The sequence below is a fragment of the Centruroides vittatus genome, unplaced genomic scaffold (genome assembly GCF_030686945.1).
Source record: "Centruroides vittatus isolate TY-2023 unplaced genomic scaffold, ASM3068694v2 contig_1159, whole genome shotgun sequence".
Classification (NCBI taxonomy): domain Eukaryota; kingdom Metazoa; phylum Arthropoda; class Arachnida; order Scorpiones; family Buthidae; genus Centruroides; species Centruroides vittatus.
This window is the reverse complement of record NW_027120745.1, coordinates 2,323,956-2,340,558: the sequence shown is the minus strand read 5'-3', so window position 1 is coordinate 2,340,558 and position 16,603 is coordinate 2,323,956. Positions and strand designations below refer to the sequence as shown.

The following is a 16,603-nucleotide window of genomic DNA, read 5'->3' as shown; positions in this document are numbered from 1 at the left end:
CACTTTAAATTATTATTCCCCGACAAATTCTATTTACGAGTTTTTCTTTTCAATTTTGGAAAAAGTATTTTTCCTTTGAAATAAGCTTCTCCCCCTAAAATATTTTGTTCGATCGTAAATGTTTCCATTATATATTCACGGATTATTCTAAAGTTTTTAAGAAAATTTATGTTTTTTTCATGACTTTAAGTTTTTATCGTGATATTAAACAAAGTTAGAAAGTATTTTATACGAATTTTAATAATACTTTTCTACAAAACAAAATGTAAGCGTAAAACTGTTCGTATTTCGGCGCTTGTTTATTGTAATCAGTTTAAAAGTATTCATTCATTGACTATATTCGTTTGATAGCAGTAAACTAAGACACGGACTCCATTCTCTGTTATCTTGGATCCTCGTCGATCAATTTTTCAATTTTCATCCTCGAGTCTAACGTAGGAAGTAGATAGGAAGTCGACTGTATCCGGTAGTAAATACCAAACGAGTGGACAGTTAATCCGCAATGCGCTTAGAGAATCAATGGAAAGTTATACGATGCTCTTCTCAAACTACTCTTAGTATAAGGGATAAACATTATCTACTAACAGTAAATTTTGTCTTCTAGCTAACTGTCAAATAAGTAATACTGTATTTATTTATTTTTCTTTAATTAATTGGAAGCGAGAACTTTTAAATCTAATTATAAAGCTATAATGGACTCGAAATTGTCAGATTAAGTAGGATTTATGGAAAAATAAAATGCGCCAAATATTATTAACGCGTGTAGTCAAGAGATGGCGCTGAACAGAAACATTTTAAATAGGGATTTCGTACCTTACTGGTGCGCACGTGGTCTCGATTGTCGCGATGTGGTGGATGCTTCTCCTCACTTTCCTGGCAAAGGGCTTCACTTTTTCATTTTCGTGGTAAGTCGCAACGATTCCAGCGTGTACAATTTCATATTTCTTTCTATATAAAACATTTAATAATATATAAATTTTAATATAGAAATTATAATACGGTTTATGATCGATCGAAAAGAATATATACGAGCCAGATATTTATACATATTCTATCTTTTAATACGAAACGTCTATTCGAATCAGATTTCCTAACGTTGTCTCGCCTTAAAATAGTACGTTCCTTCGCCGGTATTTAAAGTAAAATACAATAGACATTCTCCAGCCTGTTTACTATTTACAAGTATCGTCTTACTACAATAAATAAATAAATAAATCTTCCGGTGAAGATGTAGAAAGGACCTGGACGGACCTCTCTTCGGTTCGTTTACGACGCCATTTCTCTAGACTAAATTTAGTTATAACCTAATTCATTAGAACACGGTCCCCAGTAGCCATGGAAACTGAAGTTTCTCAGTAAGAAAAATGACAAATTTTGAATTTTTTCAACGATAATAACAACGTTAGGCCAAGGCTTTATTAATAATTTCCATTAAAAAGTGTAATAAAAATAATAAATTTTAGAAATGCCATATAATATTTCGGCCGTATATTTTATATATAAAGCTATAAAAATACTTTAAAAATATATAATATTTTTTATATAATTTAACTCGCAAAATCCCTTCCGAATAAATGGCACATTTCTTTATAAGTAGCGTATAGTAAGATCCTTTTGGGGATGCCAAACGTAATCAAACTTCACTACATCTCGGAGATGTTTTCATCCCTCGCGACGTGCTCTTCTCCTTGTTATTTATTCAATACAACTGGGTAGAAGGAAAACTTCTCCAAAACACAAACGAAAATCATAATGTAACAAAATTAAATGATACTTACGCACGACACGATCTTTGGCGTATTTTCTAAATTAAATTATTCAATAATATTTATGAAATTTGTCCGGCTAGACAATGGTCTGCATTTGTCCGCTTCTGCATCATCTCGTGTCTTTTCGTCGTTTTGGTCACCGACTCTGCTTCGTTATTCCGTTTTATTACTATTTATTACGTCAATTTTTGTTCCGTACGAAATTTCGTACGGTTTAATCACTTTTACTTCGCTGCGGCGCATCAATTTCCTTCTGTATTCGACGTTTTGTTGCATCAATTTCACGCTTTGTAGTGTTACTTTTTTTTCTATTTCTATTGTTTCCGCGAATATTTTTGCAATAAGAACCAACTTATTACTTGGTTATATTGAAGAACGTCAAATAAATATTTTATGTTTATTAGGGACGTGTTTGGTCCCCTTGCATCTTTTATATCTATTCAGCGATCGAAACCACGTCAGCAAAACTTGCTGATTTTGCTGCCGTTCATCAGCTTTGTTTATTTTTTTGATAGTTTTTCTTATTACGTGTCAGTTTGGCACTTAAGTCCACCAAACATTCAAAGAAAGATTCTATAATTACTGCAATTTCTGACAACTCTTAAGAGGATTCTCTCTCTCTCTCTCTCTTTGTTTTAAAAATAAACATTTCTATGATTGCTTAATTTATTAATCTTAAACTAGAAGTATTCGGAACAAATGCCAAATTATCCGTGTATAATCTACGCCAGAAGTGGTTACTATAATTCAAGTTCGAATCACTTCTCCACCCTTTCGCAGTAATTAATCCCGCAGACAATTAAAGAGAAAAGCTTTTAACGCACATTTTCTCTTGTTTTAAAGGTAAAATTCGATTTTCTTTTCTTTTTTTTCCAGCGATGACTGCTCTAACCGTTCTTTATCATTAAAAGACATATTGCCGGTTTCGTACGATAAAATGAAACCACCCAGATATAAAGGTAAAATATTCTTTCGTATAATACATTTTTTCTATTTAAATTATACATAAAAATTAAATACGTTTTAACAGATTCTCCTGTTAAAGTCAAGGTTAAAGTATCGATACTTAACATACGTTCGGTGGATGAAGAAAAGCAGGTTAGTAGGATGTTTTCTCACATGGCTCCATCTATCGATGTATTGTTAATATATTATATTCACCGTAAGTCACGGCCGACTCGGTTTACGGGCATTTTGGTAGCTGGAAAAGTCATCATTTATTCACGAAAACCAGTCATGAATAGGAAAACAGATTGAATATATTAATCGTCGAACATCGCTTTATGGCACGATATCATCTTTAAAAAATGATAACAATTTCCAATTTTTTAATATTCTTCCCGCTTGCTTAGGAAATGTTTCCTGTACAGTAAAAGAAACAACATCCTTTTAACTAGTGTTTTTCTTTTTTTACGTTCGATTACGTGCCAACGAACCGTTTAAATTATTAAAATTAGCGATAAAAGAAACGAGTTTAACGTTGCACCTTGCAGGAAAAAAACTATTTTACTTTATTTTTTAAATTAAAAATATTCGTTGTGTTTTGAAAACAATAAAATTGAAGACGTTATCTACAGGATTATAACATTCCGGAAATAATGTTATTAGAGAGGTTGAGGCCGAAGTTTTAAACGCGAAAAACGTGTACGTCGGACGTTCGGCGCCGCCTTTCTGTAAGGCTAGACAGTTTGACAATGGCGTTTGGAATGTCAGTGGAATCATGCTCGACGTTCCAAACGCCATTGTCAAACTTCTAGCCTTAAGAAAGGCGGCGCGAACGTCCGACGTACACGTTTTCGCGTTTAAAAACTTCGGCCTCAACCTCGCTATTTTGATAAAACTTAGCAATACAAATGTATTTTCCATAATTCTTTCTTTCTAACATACTATGTGATATTCTTATTATTTAAGGCGATGTAGGCCTTATTCTTATTATCTAAGGCACATTTTTCAGGCCATAGAAATGGATATATTCTTCCATCAGTATTGGTTCGATCGGAGGATCAAAGTGCCAGCAACTTACGAAGAAGAAAGGATCGTGCTGGATAATAGATGGAGGGATAGCCTATGGATTCCAGATACATACTTTAAGAATTCCATTAAGGGCAACGTGCACAATATCGTTATTCCTTACACATATCTAGTACTTCACAACAACAGCGAATTATTTATGGCAGCCAGGTAAGCTCTCTCTCGAACACGCTTTAGATAATTTATTATCAAATTATTTCTAAATTTTATATTTTGTAATATTTACGTATATTATTTTCTCGCTAATATGCTAATATTATAACAGAATATTAGATTGTTTTTAGCTACAATACGGCTGATTTAATGAGAGAAAAAGGGGTGTGAAAATTAATCTATGTTACGATTATTTTTGTTAATTATAAGTGGATTGTATACGTTATCGAGAAACGTGCTCCGGGGAAATTTCGAGAAGAAACAGAGGTAAAGTTTCGTCCCCGATCAAAGATAATTTATCGCCAATTAGTCCTTAGAAGTTTTCCAAAATATTCCACACGGCTACATTTTAATAACAATATCATATTTTTCGGAATTTATTCTTTAGACGGCCGGTCGATTTTATCTACGTCAAGAAAATAAATTCGCGAGTTTTTTCTTTCTTTTTTAGAAAAATGACATTTCTTCTCTTCTTACACTTGTCAACCTTTCAAAAATATTCTTTTAAAATATGAAAAACTTGTACTTTTTTCCACTCAAATTTCAGGCACAAGTAAATATCAAAATTTTCATCTTTGACTGTTGAATATCATATTGTATGATGGAAAAACAAAGAGAAAACTTCTTCTTATGTCATTAAATGTTCTTAACGATAATACCTATAGATACACCTCCACTTTCTCTAATCGTAATGTGTTATTTATTTTATAATAATTGAACATTAAGCCACGTAGAATTTTGTATACGTCGATAAACGAAAATTCCACTCTAAACCAGCCTTCATTTTACGTTAATTTTTCTTACAATTCGAATAGAACGTGTACTGTCTTTACTGATTTCAATATTCGGTCTTTTGACTTAACACTGATCGATAGAGTACATCAATCATCCTCTATCATCAATCGGTATCAGTCACGATGTGAACTATCGATCGTATTTACCCAATGTTATTGTTAACAACTTAGAATGATCCAAATATCGCTGCTAAGTTTCGTATAATCCACTTAACCTACATATAAGTAAAAAATGGATCGCATCGTGTGAATAGTAATCCATCTATTTATAACTCTTATTCATTTGTAAAGATTAACACAGTTTCTTAAAGATGTGTACAGTTTTTTTCAATAGTTTTTATACGTCATTTAATAAATATATAAAAGATTAAGGTTATATATTGCCGACAGGTGCGTACGATTTAATATTATTCAATTTAATATTTAAGCAATATATTTTATAATTAAATCCTTAATTGATACGTAAAAATCAGCGAATACATATGTTTTAATGCTTGTTCGTTATACATAAAACTAAACTTTTTTTTTAATTTTCAATATTCTGTATTTAGATTAGGTTTGACTTTGAACTGTGGAATGAATTTAGCTTCGTATCCTCACGATATTCAACAGTGTGATGTCAAAATAATGAGTTGTGAGTATCTCTTATTAAATAATCTTTAATTAATTGAAAAAAATGTTTACAAGCATTATGAATAATAGTTAATGTTACCTATGGTTCCAAGATGGCGGCTCGTCTGATTCCAGCGAGGAAACAGTGGGGACGCACGTTCTAACCTAACCTAACCTATTCTAATAATTTTGTTGGTAATATTATGGTAATTTATTAGAATAGGTTAGGTTAGGTTAGAACGTACAGTACATCCCCACTGTTTCTCTTTTATTTGCTGGAATCAGAGACGAGCCGCCATCTTGGAACCATAGGTAACATTAACCCTTTCGATTAGTGTACAGAACAAGAATTTCTTATCAAATAATTAAACACATAAGAATGAAATAGTTTAAAATAGTGTTTTATATACGTTTAATATTTATTATATGTAATCAATAATAATAATATTGTATTATGTGTGTCGTATACCTGCAATCAATAACAATAATATTGATCATACAAACAAATCATCCGTTCCTCGGATATCGCCGCGTGACGGGTTTTATATAATTTTCTTTTGGACTCTTTCCGCTCTATAAACATTAAGAGGAGGGCCCTTTATCGGGCCTTTTGTGGATTCGGACGGGCTCGTAGTGAGGCAGCCGGGTGTTAAAGGACGGGATCCGACGTATCCATCGAATGGAAATTCGAGCAAATTCTATTTACAGATACGTACAGTTTTTCTATTTAAACATCTGTTTCGAGATAAGTTCCAAACTTATCTTTTACCCAAAGGGTAAAGGAATACGTTCGGATCCTATCTCTTCACTTGTCTGAAGTTTATCGTTCTATTAATAGCAATGTATTTTCTACCTTATCCGTTTTCTCGGCATTTCTTTCTACGCGGTCCACAATCTGTATACATCTCTCCAGTTTATTTATTCCTTATTTTGCGGCTTCTTATTCATTGAATAAAATGTTTTTAATTAGTTTCCTGTAGCTTATATTTATAGAAAATTGTTTACTCTGCGTAAAACATTGAATTGACAAATTTTACTAATATTTTGCTTTTGAATATATTCAGTTATGCATTACTTCAAGTGGCAAACACCTCTTATATATTTACTGTGTATTTATTTTAAACTCTCGAAGATTATTCGTGTCCTCGTATAAGAGAGAACAATGCCTACAGATGCATCTTTTTATTTGTGCTTTTCGCTTTATAACTAAACGTAAGCCTACAAAAGAAATAATAAAATATGTTAAATGAAAGTTATAGTTCTTCCTACGCAATTAATTAACACCAGATTGGTCAATAATTCTTCTAATTTTGTTAGCAAATGACGAGGAAGGATCTGTAGTAAGAACGGAATTGGATTGCAATAGAAGTGCATTGCCCCGTCCACGAGGTCTGATTGTTTGCACGGAATAAACTGTTTACACTTGTCTGAAATTAATAATCTGTATAAATTGTTTGATTGCTATTAATTGTGTGAGGAACGTAGTTCTCGGTTGTGGTTATCTTCGAGAAGCTGCGCCACATAACTAAGTTATTCGGGTAACGTTTGACCGCGTACACGTCGATCGTCCCGTAAGGTTATATGGGAAATTTCGATCACGGTGAAATTCTGGGAGACGTTGACCTAATCTGGTGGGAAAATGTAGAGGAAAGCCTTGTTGATCACGGCAACACGATCTCGTACAAAGAGATCGATCTATCGGGCAACATCCTCCCCTCGTATATAGTTAATCGGGGGTCCTACCCCCCAGTTGGTCTCTGGTCTCGATTGCCATCTATCTAACTCCTTTCTCGAGATTAACGAAGAACAGATAGACGGTCTGTAGTGGAATCTACAAGTCTAATTTGAATGGCGAACTGTACCGTTTATTTCACTGCTTTGTATGCTATACGTGTAATTATTAATAATGTAACGTTCTGTACACCACGCTATATATATGATCGGAGTTATACGTTACTAATTTTATTTTGGGAAGTGGGTCCGTACGACAGCTGATATAAAATCTCACAAAGCATTTCTTTATTGTCTTTTTTAAACATTCGATGCATTAGTCTATCACACACATTTAATTTCACATAAATTCGGCATATGCAATGATGTGGTATATTCTAAAACTGTAAAATATATAGAGACAGATTTACGATTGCGAGAGGTCAAGGCTCAGTTGATTTTTGTTAGTAACTCATAGAGAAAACCTGTATGATTACATACCAATTTTTAATGCATTTTGACGTTATATCCATAGTTATTTGAAAATGTAATCGTTATACATTTCGATCAATCGTCTAACCGTGCAATATGATTAAAAACGTCCGGAAATTGTGAATTTCTGCCTTTATCTCAACTTTTCTATTAATTTTTTTAACAACCATCAATCTAGTTAAGGATATAAATATTTATAATTATTTCATTTACATATTGTGTTAGGTGTATGTTGCCCACGCTCGATATTTGCGCTTGTCGTTCTGTAAAGCAACTTCTATGAAAGTTTAAAAATTAATAAAACATTAATGTTATGTCTTCTGAATTATAAAATAAAATGAATTTATTTTTCAGTACTATATCCAATCAACACTGTAATACTAGAATGGAAACAGTTTCAAGTAACGAAGAACATCTTTCTCGCTCAATTTCACGTCATAGGGAATGAATATAAAGCGTGTAACAAAACATATGATATTGGTAAGTATCATTTTTTCTCCTTTATTCATTCATTCATTTATAATTATAACATTGTAAACTTAATATATGTCAAACCAAAAAAAAAAAAAATAACAAAAATCGTACTGTTAACAGCAAACAAGTTATACTAGTTGACTTGTATTTTATAATAGAACCATTAAGAAGTAAATTCTTACAAATTGATGCCTAATCCCTAAAAATTAGACGTTTTATAACGTTATTAACTTACAATTTAGTTTGAGACGTGTGTATAAAGAAAAGCATCAAATATTCTTACTTTTAACCTGTTTATTGGTATTTTAACCAGTTTTGCGTGATAAAAAATTCTCTATTACCGCTCTGACTTGTCTTAGTTGCCCCGTGGGTATGAATCGTTTATAGGATTACGTCAGTCTGTTACAGGAAAGTGATTACCATACTCTATGCAGGAACTAAGTAAACCCCCTAACGGGCCTCTGTGTTTTCTTTACACAGCTCACACTCGATGATACGTCATTGACAGGACCTTCATCGTTATTATATGATTTGATTAATTAAGTGATATTCTTTTTATCTACAGTGTGTCATTCAACAACAATGATAAATTTCACACATTAATATATGTAATGTGTTAGCTTTGAGCAATAATTCCAAAGACCTTATTATTATTATTGTAAAAGGTACGTCATATTATTAATTAGTAGTCAAAAAATAAAGAAGTTTGTTTTTACTTCCAACCCTTTACAATTTTAGAAGTTAATAAGAAGGAAGTAGAGGCCATAAGGTACAGTACAACATACAGAGCTTATTTATAAATCCGGCCTTGCTGAACGTTACATTATTATTAATTACGTTCAGAGCAGCGACATAAACAGTATGCTATGGTTCACTATGAAACGCTTAGGAAACAAAAATGTATCATTCTGTTACCCAAGAGTTGAAATCCTAGCATTACGTAACGTTTCTGTAAGCAACCCAATTTTTTTTGTAACGCATTGTGTGATTAGCTGCAAACCTATCCATCCATATACTGTATACAATCTTATTATCTTTAATATACGGTATACTCTGGCTAATCCGGCCATTGCTTGCACAGAGGCGATAGTGGCGGATTACTGAGTGTGTGTAGGCCCAAAGCCTTCCAGTAGGCAATGATGTAACCTCGCTCTTCGTAGCCGATTCTTTTTGGAGACAGACGAACAAATAATACGACGGATAGGAAAACACCAAGTGTGACTATTAGCCTATTAACATTTTCATGGAAACGGATGCTTCCTCTTTCCAAAGCTGGATTAAAATTTCATTAGGCTATATGAGAAGCCTTCCGTCGTTTATTTGATGATAGTTTTTCTATCTTAGGTTCATAATCGGTAGCTTTTTCATAACGCTGCTTCTTTCACACCTTATACTTTCTAAACATTCAATATAAACCACGGTTCACGGATTCGCCGTAGCAATCTCACTAAAGGACACGCGGGATAATTGGCAAGCCGGATTAGCAAGAGTGTACTGTATCGTATAATATAGTTTTGATGACATTCAATGCTGTATTTTACACGTTAAAAATGATTAAACTACTTCCAATAAGATATATTTTAAGATTCACTATAAGGTCTATTAATGTATGTGTTTTATATTAAATCTCATTTCTCATCAATCATTTTTTAATTATAATACATGGTAAGTAGCGAGCGTAATAAATCATTTGAAGATTATAAGATTAAACAACACTAAAACATAGAAACAAGTCACAGAAAATAATTAATTGTAGCGAAATGGACGTTTATGTTTTGATACAATACGTACAGTACTATTAAATTTAAATTTGAATTTCCTTTGACAAAATATTGTCAGTTCCTCGAAGTGCTTCTTGGACGGCCATTTTATTTTTCTAATAACAAAATAAATAGATACAAATGCGTTTTATTTATAACATTTCTAAACACAATTTTAATATTACAATATTAAAAAGTAGTCTTTGTTTTCGTTCTACGTATTGTTTTCACGGCTTTCTTTGTAATCATCTCTATCGTTATGATTCTTAATAAGAAAAATTAATGGCAAAGACGAAATTACTTAAATAAACTGAAAACTTCTGTAGTATATTTAGTCTAATTCTTATTTAGGTATAGATTTTTCTCGAGAAAAACATGGTCGTATGTTATTTTATTCAATAATTAAAAGGATTCAATAGATTTTAAACTAACAAGAACAGAATGAACCGGATCGAAATCAACTTTTTCCTGTTTACAAAAAATTCTATTACTTTCAGATAGAAAGTTTTCGTTTCTAATACTTTTTTTCTGTCGTACAGGTTACAATTTTCACTTTCAATTCCATAGTTACAGTACATGGTCATTGTTCTTTCTGTAACTAAATATATACAATAAAAACCAAAATTATCACGAGTTTTTTTAACGAGAAACGACCATTATAAGTCTTTAAATATTAATCTAATTGGTTAATGTTACCCTAGGTATACAAAATGGCGGCTCGTGTCCGATTCCAGCAATCAGAAGACAGGGAACAGTGGGGACGCGCGTTCTAACCTAACCTAACCTATTCTAATAAATTACCATAATTATTACCAAGAAAATTATTAGAATAGGCGCGTCTCCACTGTTCCCTGTCTTCTGATTGCTGGAATCGGAGACGAGCCGCCATTTTGTATACCTAGGGTAACATTAACCATGCAATTTACTCATTTTTAAATAATTGTATTTCTTAAAAAGTGGATCGAGTGTTAATATATCATTTAATTTTATTTGATTGGGTCGAATTTAATTAATTAATTTTATCCTTTTAGTTTTACTAACTAGATTTTCCCCATTTACGATACTTTTTATACAGTTCAATGCCACATTCGGGAAGTTTTTATTTATAGAAAAAAAACGAATTCTCTATCGATAAACATCTTAATAAATATATATTTTCGGCACTTCTGATATTTCGTAATTAATATTTTCTAGGAACATTTTCTTGTCTGGAAGGAAAAGTAACCTTACAAAGGAGACTGGGCTATTACTTGATCAACCGCTTTGTACCCAGCGTATTAATAGTCGTGATGTCATTCGTAACATTTTGGATCCCAGCTACGGCTTATCCCGCTCGGGTTACTCTAGGAGTAACTTCTCTTTTAACTATCGTAACCCAACAGTATCACAACACAAAGTTCTCGGTTTCGTACGTGATTGCTCTTAATGTCTGGATGCTGAGTTGCATAGCATTTGTATTCTTCAGTCTACTGGAATACGCTCTGGTTATTTCTTTCTTGGATAAACAGCGGGAGATTAAAGTAAGTTTTATAAATTTTTATTCTCCTAAAACACAATTTAATAAATGTACCTTTTCAGGAGAGTAATGCCGTTGCTGTTAAACAAGAAACAAACAACCGGAGACCTTGGAATAGGCCTATAGTAATGATTAGCCACGCAAAACTCGATAAAATTTGTAGAGTTTTGTTTCCGGCTCTGTTCGTGCTCAATAGTTTTATTTATTGGTTGGTATATGCAAAATAAAAGAAATTAATACATTCAAAAATTATTCGTCAGCTGTTTCACGAATATCCGTCCAATTCTGTAAAAAAAAATTAACGTGACGAACACGTGTAAATCACAACAAACGTCACGTTATACCTTATTGCACGTTCCCAGAAATACTGTTTTAAACCATAAATTACCACTTGTCATTTTATATTTTAGAGTTTAAAATCTAAACGGTACCTTTATATATATTACAAATGCCTTGTGAAATAATACATCAATGTAGTATTTTATTTTATATTTAATTTATTAAATATTGATGTTTTGTTAGATCACTACATATCAATTTTCTACAATGATATGGAGCTCAATTTTTCTACGAATCTTTCGATTGATCCTTTAGTAAATGTTGTAAATATATAATTGTATATTTGTTTTTGTAATTTCTCAGGTATTTATGTAGATTCTCATTCTTCCTCATTTCATTCCTATTTTTAAGATTTATTATAAAAATCAGGCCATTATTTATAGTAAAAGTTCCTTAAAATGTCCTTGTACTTATTTCCTTAACTTGTGTTCTTGGCCTTTTAAGCTATTAACTTGTATACATCCTTTTAATATATATATATTGACTTATTAAATCACTCGTATCTCTCCAATTAAAACAATTCATCTTAATTCAAGCAAATTTTCCTTAAATCTTTATAAAATCAAAACAGTTAATTCCTATTTATTAAACCATTGCTCAATAATTGAAAACTGTGATTTAAAATTTTTTAAAAAGTTCCCATTAATTAAAAACAAAGCTTGATTCACTTTCAATATGTTTAATTTTGTTTTAATCACCTTTTTTACTGTTTAAACTTGTTTTCTTTATAAGATCTCTTGTACGTGTCACTACCAAGTGCAATTGTATCAGCCAAATGTATTATTAAAAAAACTGTAACACCAAATGTATCTTGTTATCTCCAACCTGTTACAAGTTTCATGTATTTTTTAACTATAAAGTGGAAAATAAAATATATTTAAAAATTCTAAACAACATTTTACTATCTAAAATTAGTATTGTCCGTCTTTTATCCCGGAATAAAAGATAAATTTTATAGAAATTATAAAACACAATGGATGTGTTTATCGGTTTACAAGTAAAGCAATTTCTTTTGTATAAATCCAGGACAAATGTCAAACGGTTAAGATGGCTCAAAAACACTTCTGTCCTCCGTTGACCCAGGAAAGACAAATGACACAGATCATCGTCAGATATGGTCTAAGGTCATTTATTCGTGAATGATTCCATAAGATAATTACTAATTTTTATATATAAAGCTGATATGAAATAGATTCTAAAGTGAATTGTATGGATATTGAATAGCAAAATGACATTATATTCACGTTTATGAATATTTAAACGAACTTTTTTAGTGGTAAAATTTAAATTATACATATAAATTCCTGGATTCCATCATTATATAAGTATATAAAATAACAAATTAGTTACTGTTAAAGGTTGACTGACCTTGGTTAACACGCACTTCTCCACGAATCAGAAAGTGGATTAACGAGTTTACTCCTTAGTCCCGACTTCATTTTGCTTACAGAGTTGTTAGGAAGTGGACGAAAGCTGTTGGCTGGTCGAGAGATTTAACAAAATAATAATAGCAATAATACAGGAAGAAAAATGTCGACGTAAAACTATACAGGTTAGTAAAATTCTAATATAAAAATAGAATAAATTTGTTAATATTTAGTTATAAAAGTAAATATATAAGTATTAAAATCGGTCTGATTAAAGATTTAAAACATTTTATTGCTATTTACGTTCGATGTGTAACGTGGCTAATAATATTTATAATACGTTAAAATCTTTCCTAAAATCCCCAATTAGAAAGAATACAAAACAAAGACGTTAAGTATTATAAAAGAGGAAAAACCATCGAGCCCAAGATTTTATATTTCCATTATAAAAATGGGTACGCTTTAACGGAAGCGGCACTACCACAAACAGAGATAAAACACGTTGGTAATTGTATATTTTAATAAATTTCGTCCTTCTGTATTATAGTACCAAGCAGTAGAATCACACGAAGGACATAAAAAAGAGGGTGTGGTGGGAATACTTTCATACGCCTCTATTTGTGCTCGTTTTGTCCATCTTAAAATTCTCCAGAAAACCAGTTCGTGTAGAGAAGTTTTAAAGTAATCGATACTTTCTATCCAGGTTAAACACTTTTACCATTTTTCGCAGCATAATAAAAATGTAATGGAACTGGAGGAATTTCTTCGGAAATGGGCACGCATTACTGACTACCAATTTTCCGACGACAAGATTAACTATAAATTAGATTGATGCTTTTAAATTTCGAGTCTTCTCTTTCTTATTTTACTCGTTTGAAGGGTTTCGAGGGGTTCGATGACCGTAATTTCCTCCGAGTCATTGATATTTTAAAAATCCTGTTGGTTTTCCATGAATATTTTATGGGACAGGAAGTGATAAATTATATCTTAACCCCGAAAATGTTTTTATTATTCCATCGAGGTTTGGGTTTTCATTATTCGCCAATGCCTAATTTGGGTTTTTCTAGCTTCCAGTTATTTTTTTTAAGGTTAAAAGAAACCAGTTTAATTCAAAGTATAAATGTAAATTTTGTTTCTCCTTCCCAAGGTAACTCTTAAAGATTACGAAGAGAGATGACAAAAAAATGTTAATTAATTTATCTTTATATTGAATGGAATGTCCGAAAACTTGTTTCGTTTCTTTTTTTTTTTGTTAAAAATGTATTGTTAGTCCTTGAACGGTTGTTTGTTTTACTGTTTTTGTCTTCTGCCAAAAACGATGATAGTTTTACATCATAAAAACAAACCAAAGAATAGGATAGAAAATTGGCAACACAAGCTATACGGGACCACTCGGATGGTAAGAGGCCTGGGGCAAAATACGTATCGAACACCTATAGCGAATTAAATTATACTAAAGTTGAAGGAAGTAAAGGAAAAAATATCTTATAGGACTCTTCTTCCTTAGGCCCAGAGCAATTCGCTCCTTTTTTGGGCGTTCCTGAATGTATAATTGTAAGATAACAAATGCTCTATTGTCACGTGTGTATTAACACAATAGACTATAGTAACTTCGAATATTTTTTCCAGTATATATCGAACTTCACGCTCGATAGTGCAGATTTAATATGCATGTTTTTTTTTTTTTATAGGTTACATTTTCATTGGCCTATTTTCCTTTCGGGAAAACTGTGCAATATCCATCGATAATCTTACCTATTTAAACTTTCTTTTTTTTTTCATTGTTGTCAGTTTACGCAATTCATATTAATGCTCGATCATCTCGGAGATCGAGCACAAGGAAGAATCGATACTAAAAACAAAACTAGGAAATAGAACGTATACGTCAAGGGGGGAGGGGAAACGGTTAAATGTTAATTGTTGGATGCGTTTACGCTTTTGTGAATTCGAAAGTCAAAGGAATTGACGTTTTGACAAAGAATCAAAGAAAGTCAAAAGATTTAGGGCAATTTGAGCGTTTCACTGATTCCAGACGTGATGAATTAAATGAACGATTTGAAAGTTCCGCATGTCGCTTATCCAACAGAGGATGGCAGAAATTATCTTTTATGCTGTTTAAACAAAAATTGATGTTCTTTGAACTTTGTTAAGAGTTTATATCTTCAAGCATCGTTTAACAGAAATTTCGAATACGAAAGGTGCGAAATAATAATAATAATAATAATAATAATAAAAAGAAAGATGAGCTATTAAAAATCGTGTTGTTTTCGTTAATCCGAAACTCTTAAAGACGAAATTGGGACGTTGTTTCTTATTTAATGCACGTTTAAACTCGTCAGATGAGTTATAAAATGGAATGTTGCTAAAGTCGTGCCCTTTCGGATGACTGAATGACATCGGCAGAACAACTACAAACTAGGACAAAAGTTAGTTCGACCCCCCCCCCATCGGATACCAAAACACGTCACGTTCGGTTAAATGTTAGATAGATGATTTCGTAGGGTGTATCGAATTTTTTTTTCTATTTATTTACTCTTTGCATCGAACGTTTATCAATTTTTAGATTTCTTTCCACGCTTTAATTTCACACGCTTGGCTAATTTGACTAATTGAATTATTGCTTTTTTTATATATATATAGTTGAACTGCCCATCAATCGTAAATCGTCATGGATAGATATCATTGGGGAACATTTCCTGGCCGTCCAATGGACCACGAATCCAGAACACCCATGGCTTGGCATTATAGAGATAGAACGCATCCTCACTGGGATTACAGACCCTCTTCTCCGTCTTTAAGTTCGACTTCGACAGATTTTCAGGACAAAGCACCTATAATGCAAGATCGTCGATATAGAAATACAACACTGAGATCAACGAGAAGTGTTCCGGCCTTAAATTTGATGTCGGAATCATGCCCGGTACACTCTCAACTTCCACATCCACCCGGTGATAATCTTCGGAGGTACGGTTCCATGTACGACATGAGAGCACCACCTTATTATCCCGACGAAAACGACATGGCACAAAATCTAGAAAAGAAATCTTTTCATGGATCTATGCCTTCGATACCACGTTTTCCACATCATCATCCTCCTCATCTACCTCCTCACTTTGTCCCTCCCATGCCACGTCCGTACAATCCTTACTTGTATCATCCCATGGGAGCAGATCCATTTTCGTACAGAATGTTTCCTCCTGTACTAAATTCCAAGGATCCAAATGATTATAAAATTTTTATGCCTGGATTTATTCCGAAGAATATGTCTGATCCTTACAGTATGGATCAAGTATGTTGCAAAGGACATCTTATAGTATTATGGGTTATATTGGGTGTCGTTACCATAGGAGTGATATTAGGTATTGTATTGGGAGTGATGTTGACATGATATCTGTAGAATTCATTTTGATATTTGTAAAACTTTCATTAAATTTCTTTTTATTTTTGAGAGATTCGTTTATATCTAAAATACAAACATAAAAAATTGCCAATTATTTCAATCTACCCTTTTAATTACTAAATATACACAATTAGTTGGTTAAATTATTAAAATTATAAGAGAACACACAAGAAAAAACTTCAAAAA

At 32.2% G+C, this 16,603-nt stretch overlaps 2 protein-coding genes across 2 annotated transcripts; both read left to right on the top strand.

The window, feature by feature from the left end:
* Positions 1 to 818: 818 nt before the first annotated feature.
* LOC136980757 (glycine receptor subunit alpha-2-like) lies at positions 819 to 11,729 on the top strand. The gene is made up of 9 exons (XM_067276952.1): positions 819 to 905; positions 2,646 to 2,728; positions 2,800 to 2,867; positions 3,724 to 3,950; positions 5,299 to 5,381; positions 7,916 to 8,041; positions 10,990 to 11,315; positions 11,374 to 11,519; positions 11,572 to 11,729. The coding sequence occupies exons 1-9, from the start codon at positions 847 to 849 to the stop codon at positions 11,600 to 11,602; spliced, it is 1,149 nt and encodes a 382-aa protein (XP_067133053.1). The 5' UTR covers positions 819 to 846; the 3' UTR covers positions 11,603 to 11,729.
* Positions 11,730 to 13,083: 1,354 nt separating this feature from the next.
* On the top strand, positions 13,084 to 16,465 carry LOC136980689 (uncharacterized). The gene is made up of 2 exons (XM_067276860.1): positions 13,084 to 13,202; positions 15,658 to 16,465. The coding sequence occupies exon 2, from the start codon at positions 15,686 to 15,688 to the stop codon at positions 16,403 to 16,405; it is 720 nt and encodes a 239-aa protein (XP_067132961.1). The 5' UTR covers positions 13,084 to 13,202; positions 15,658 to 15,685; the 3' UTR covers positions 16,406 to 16,465.
* Positions 16,466 to 16,603: the final 138 nt, after the last annotated feature.

Bases quoted from the DNA above. Each gene is read 5' to 3' on its own strand.
- LOC136980689 (XM_067276860.1), top strand. From the start codon at position 15,686: ATGGATAGATATCATTGGGGAACATTTCCTGGCCGTCCAATGGACCAC.
- LOC136980757 (XM_067276952.1), top strand. From the start codon at position 847: ATGTGGTGGATGCTTCTCCTCACTTTCCTGGCAAAGGGCTTCACTTTT. The intron at 5,382-7,915 runs GTGAGTATCTCT...TTTATTTTTCAG, and splicing joins TGATGTCAAAATAATGAGTT to TACTATATCCAATCAACACT. The intron at 11,316-11,373 runs GTAAGTTTTATA...GTACCTTTTCAG, and splicing joins ATAAACAGCGGGAGATTAAA to GAGAGTAATGCCGTTGCTGT.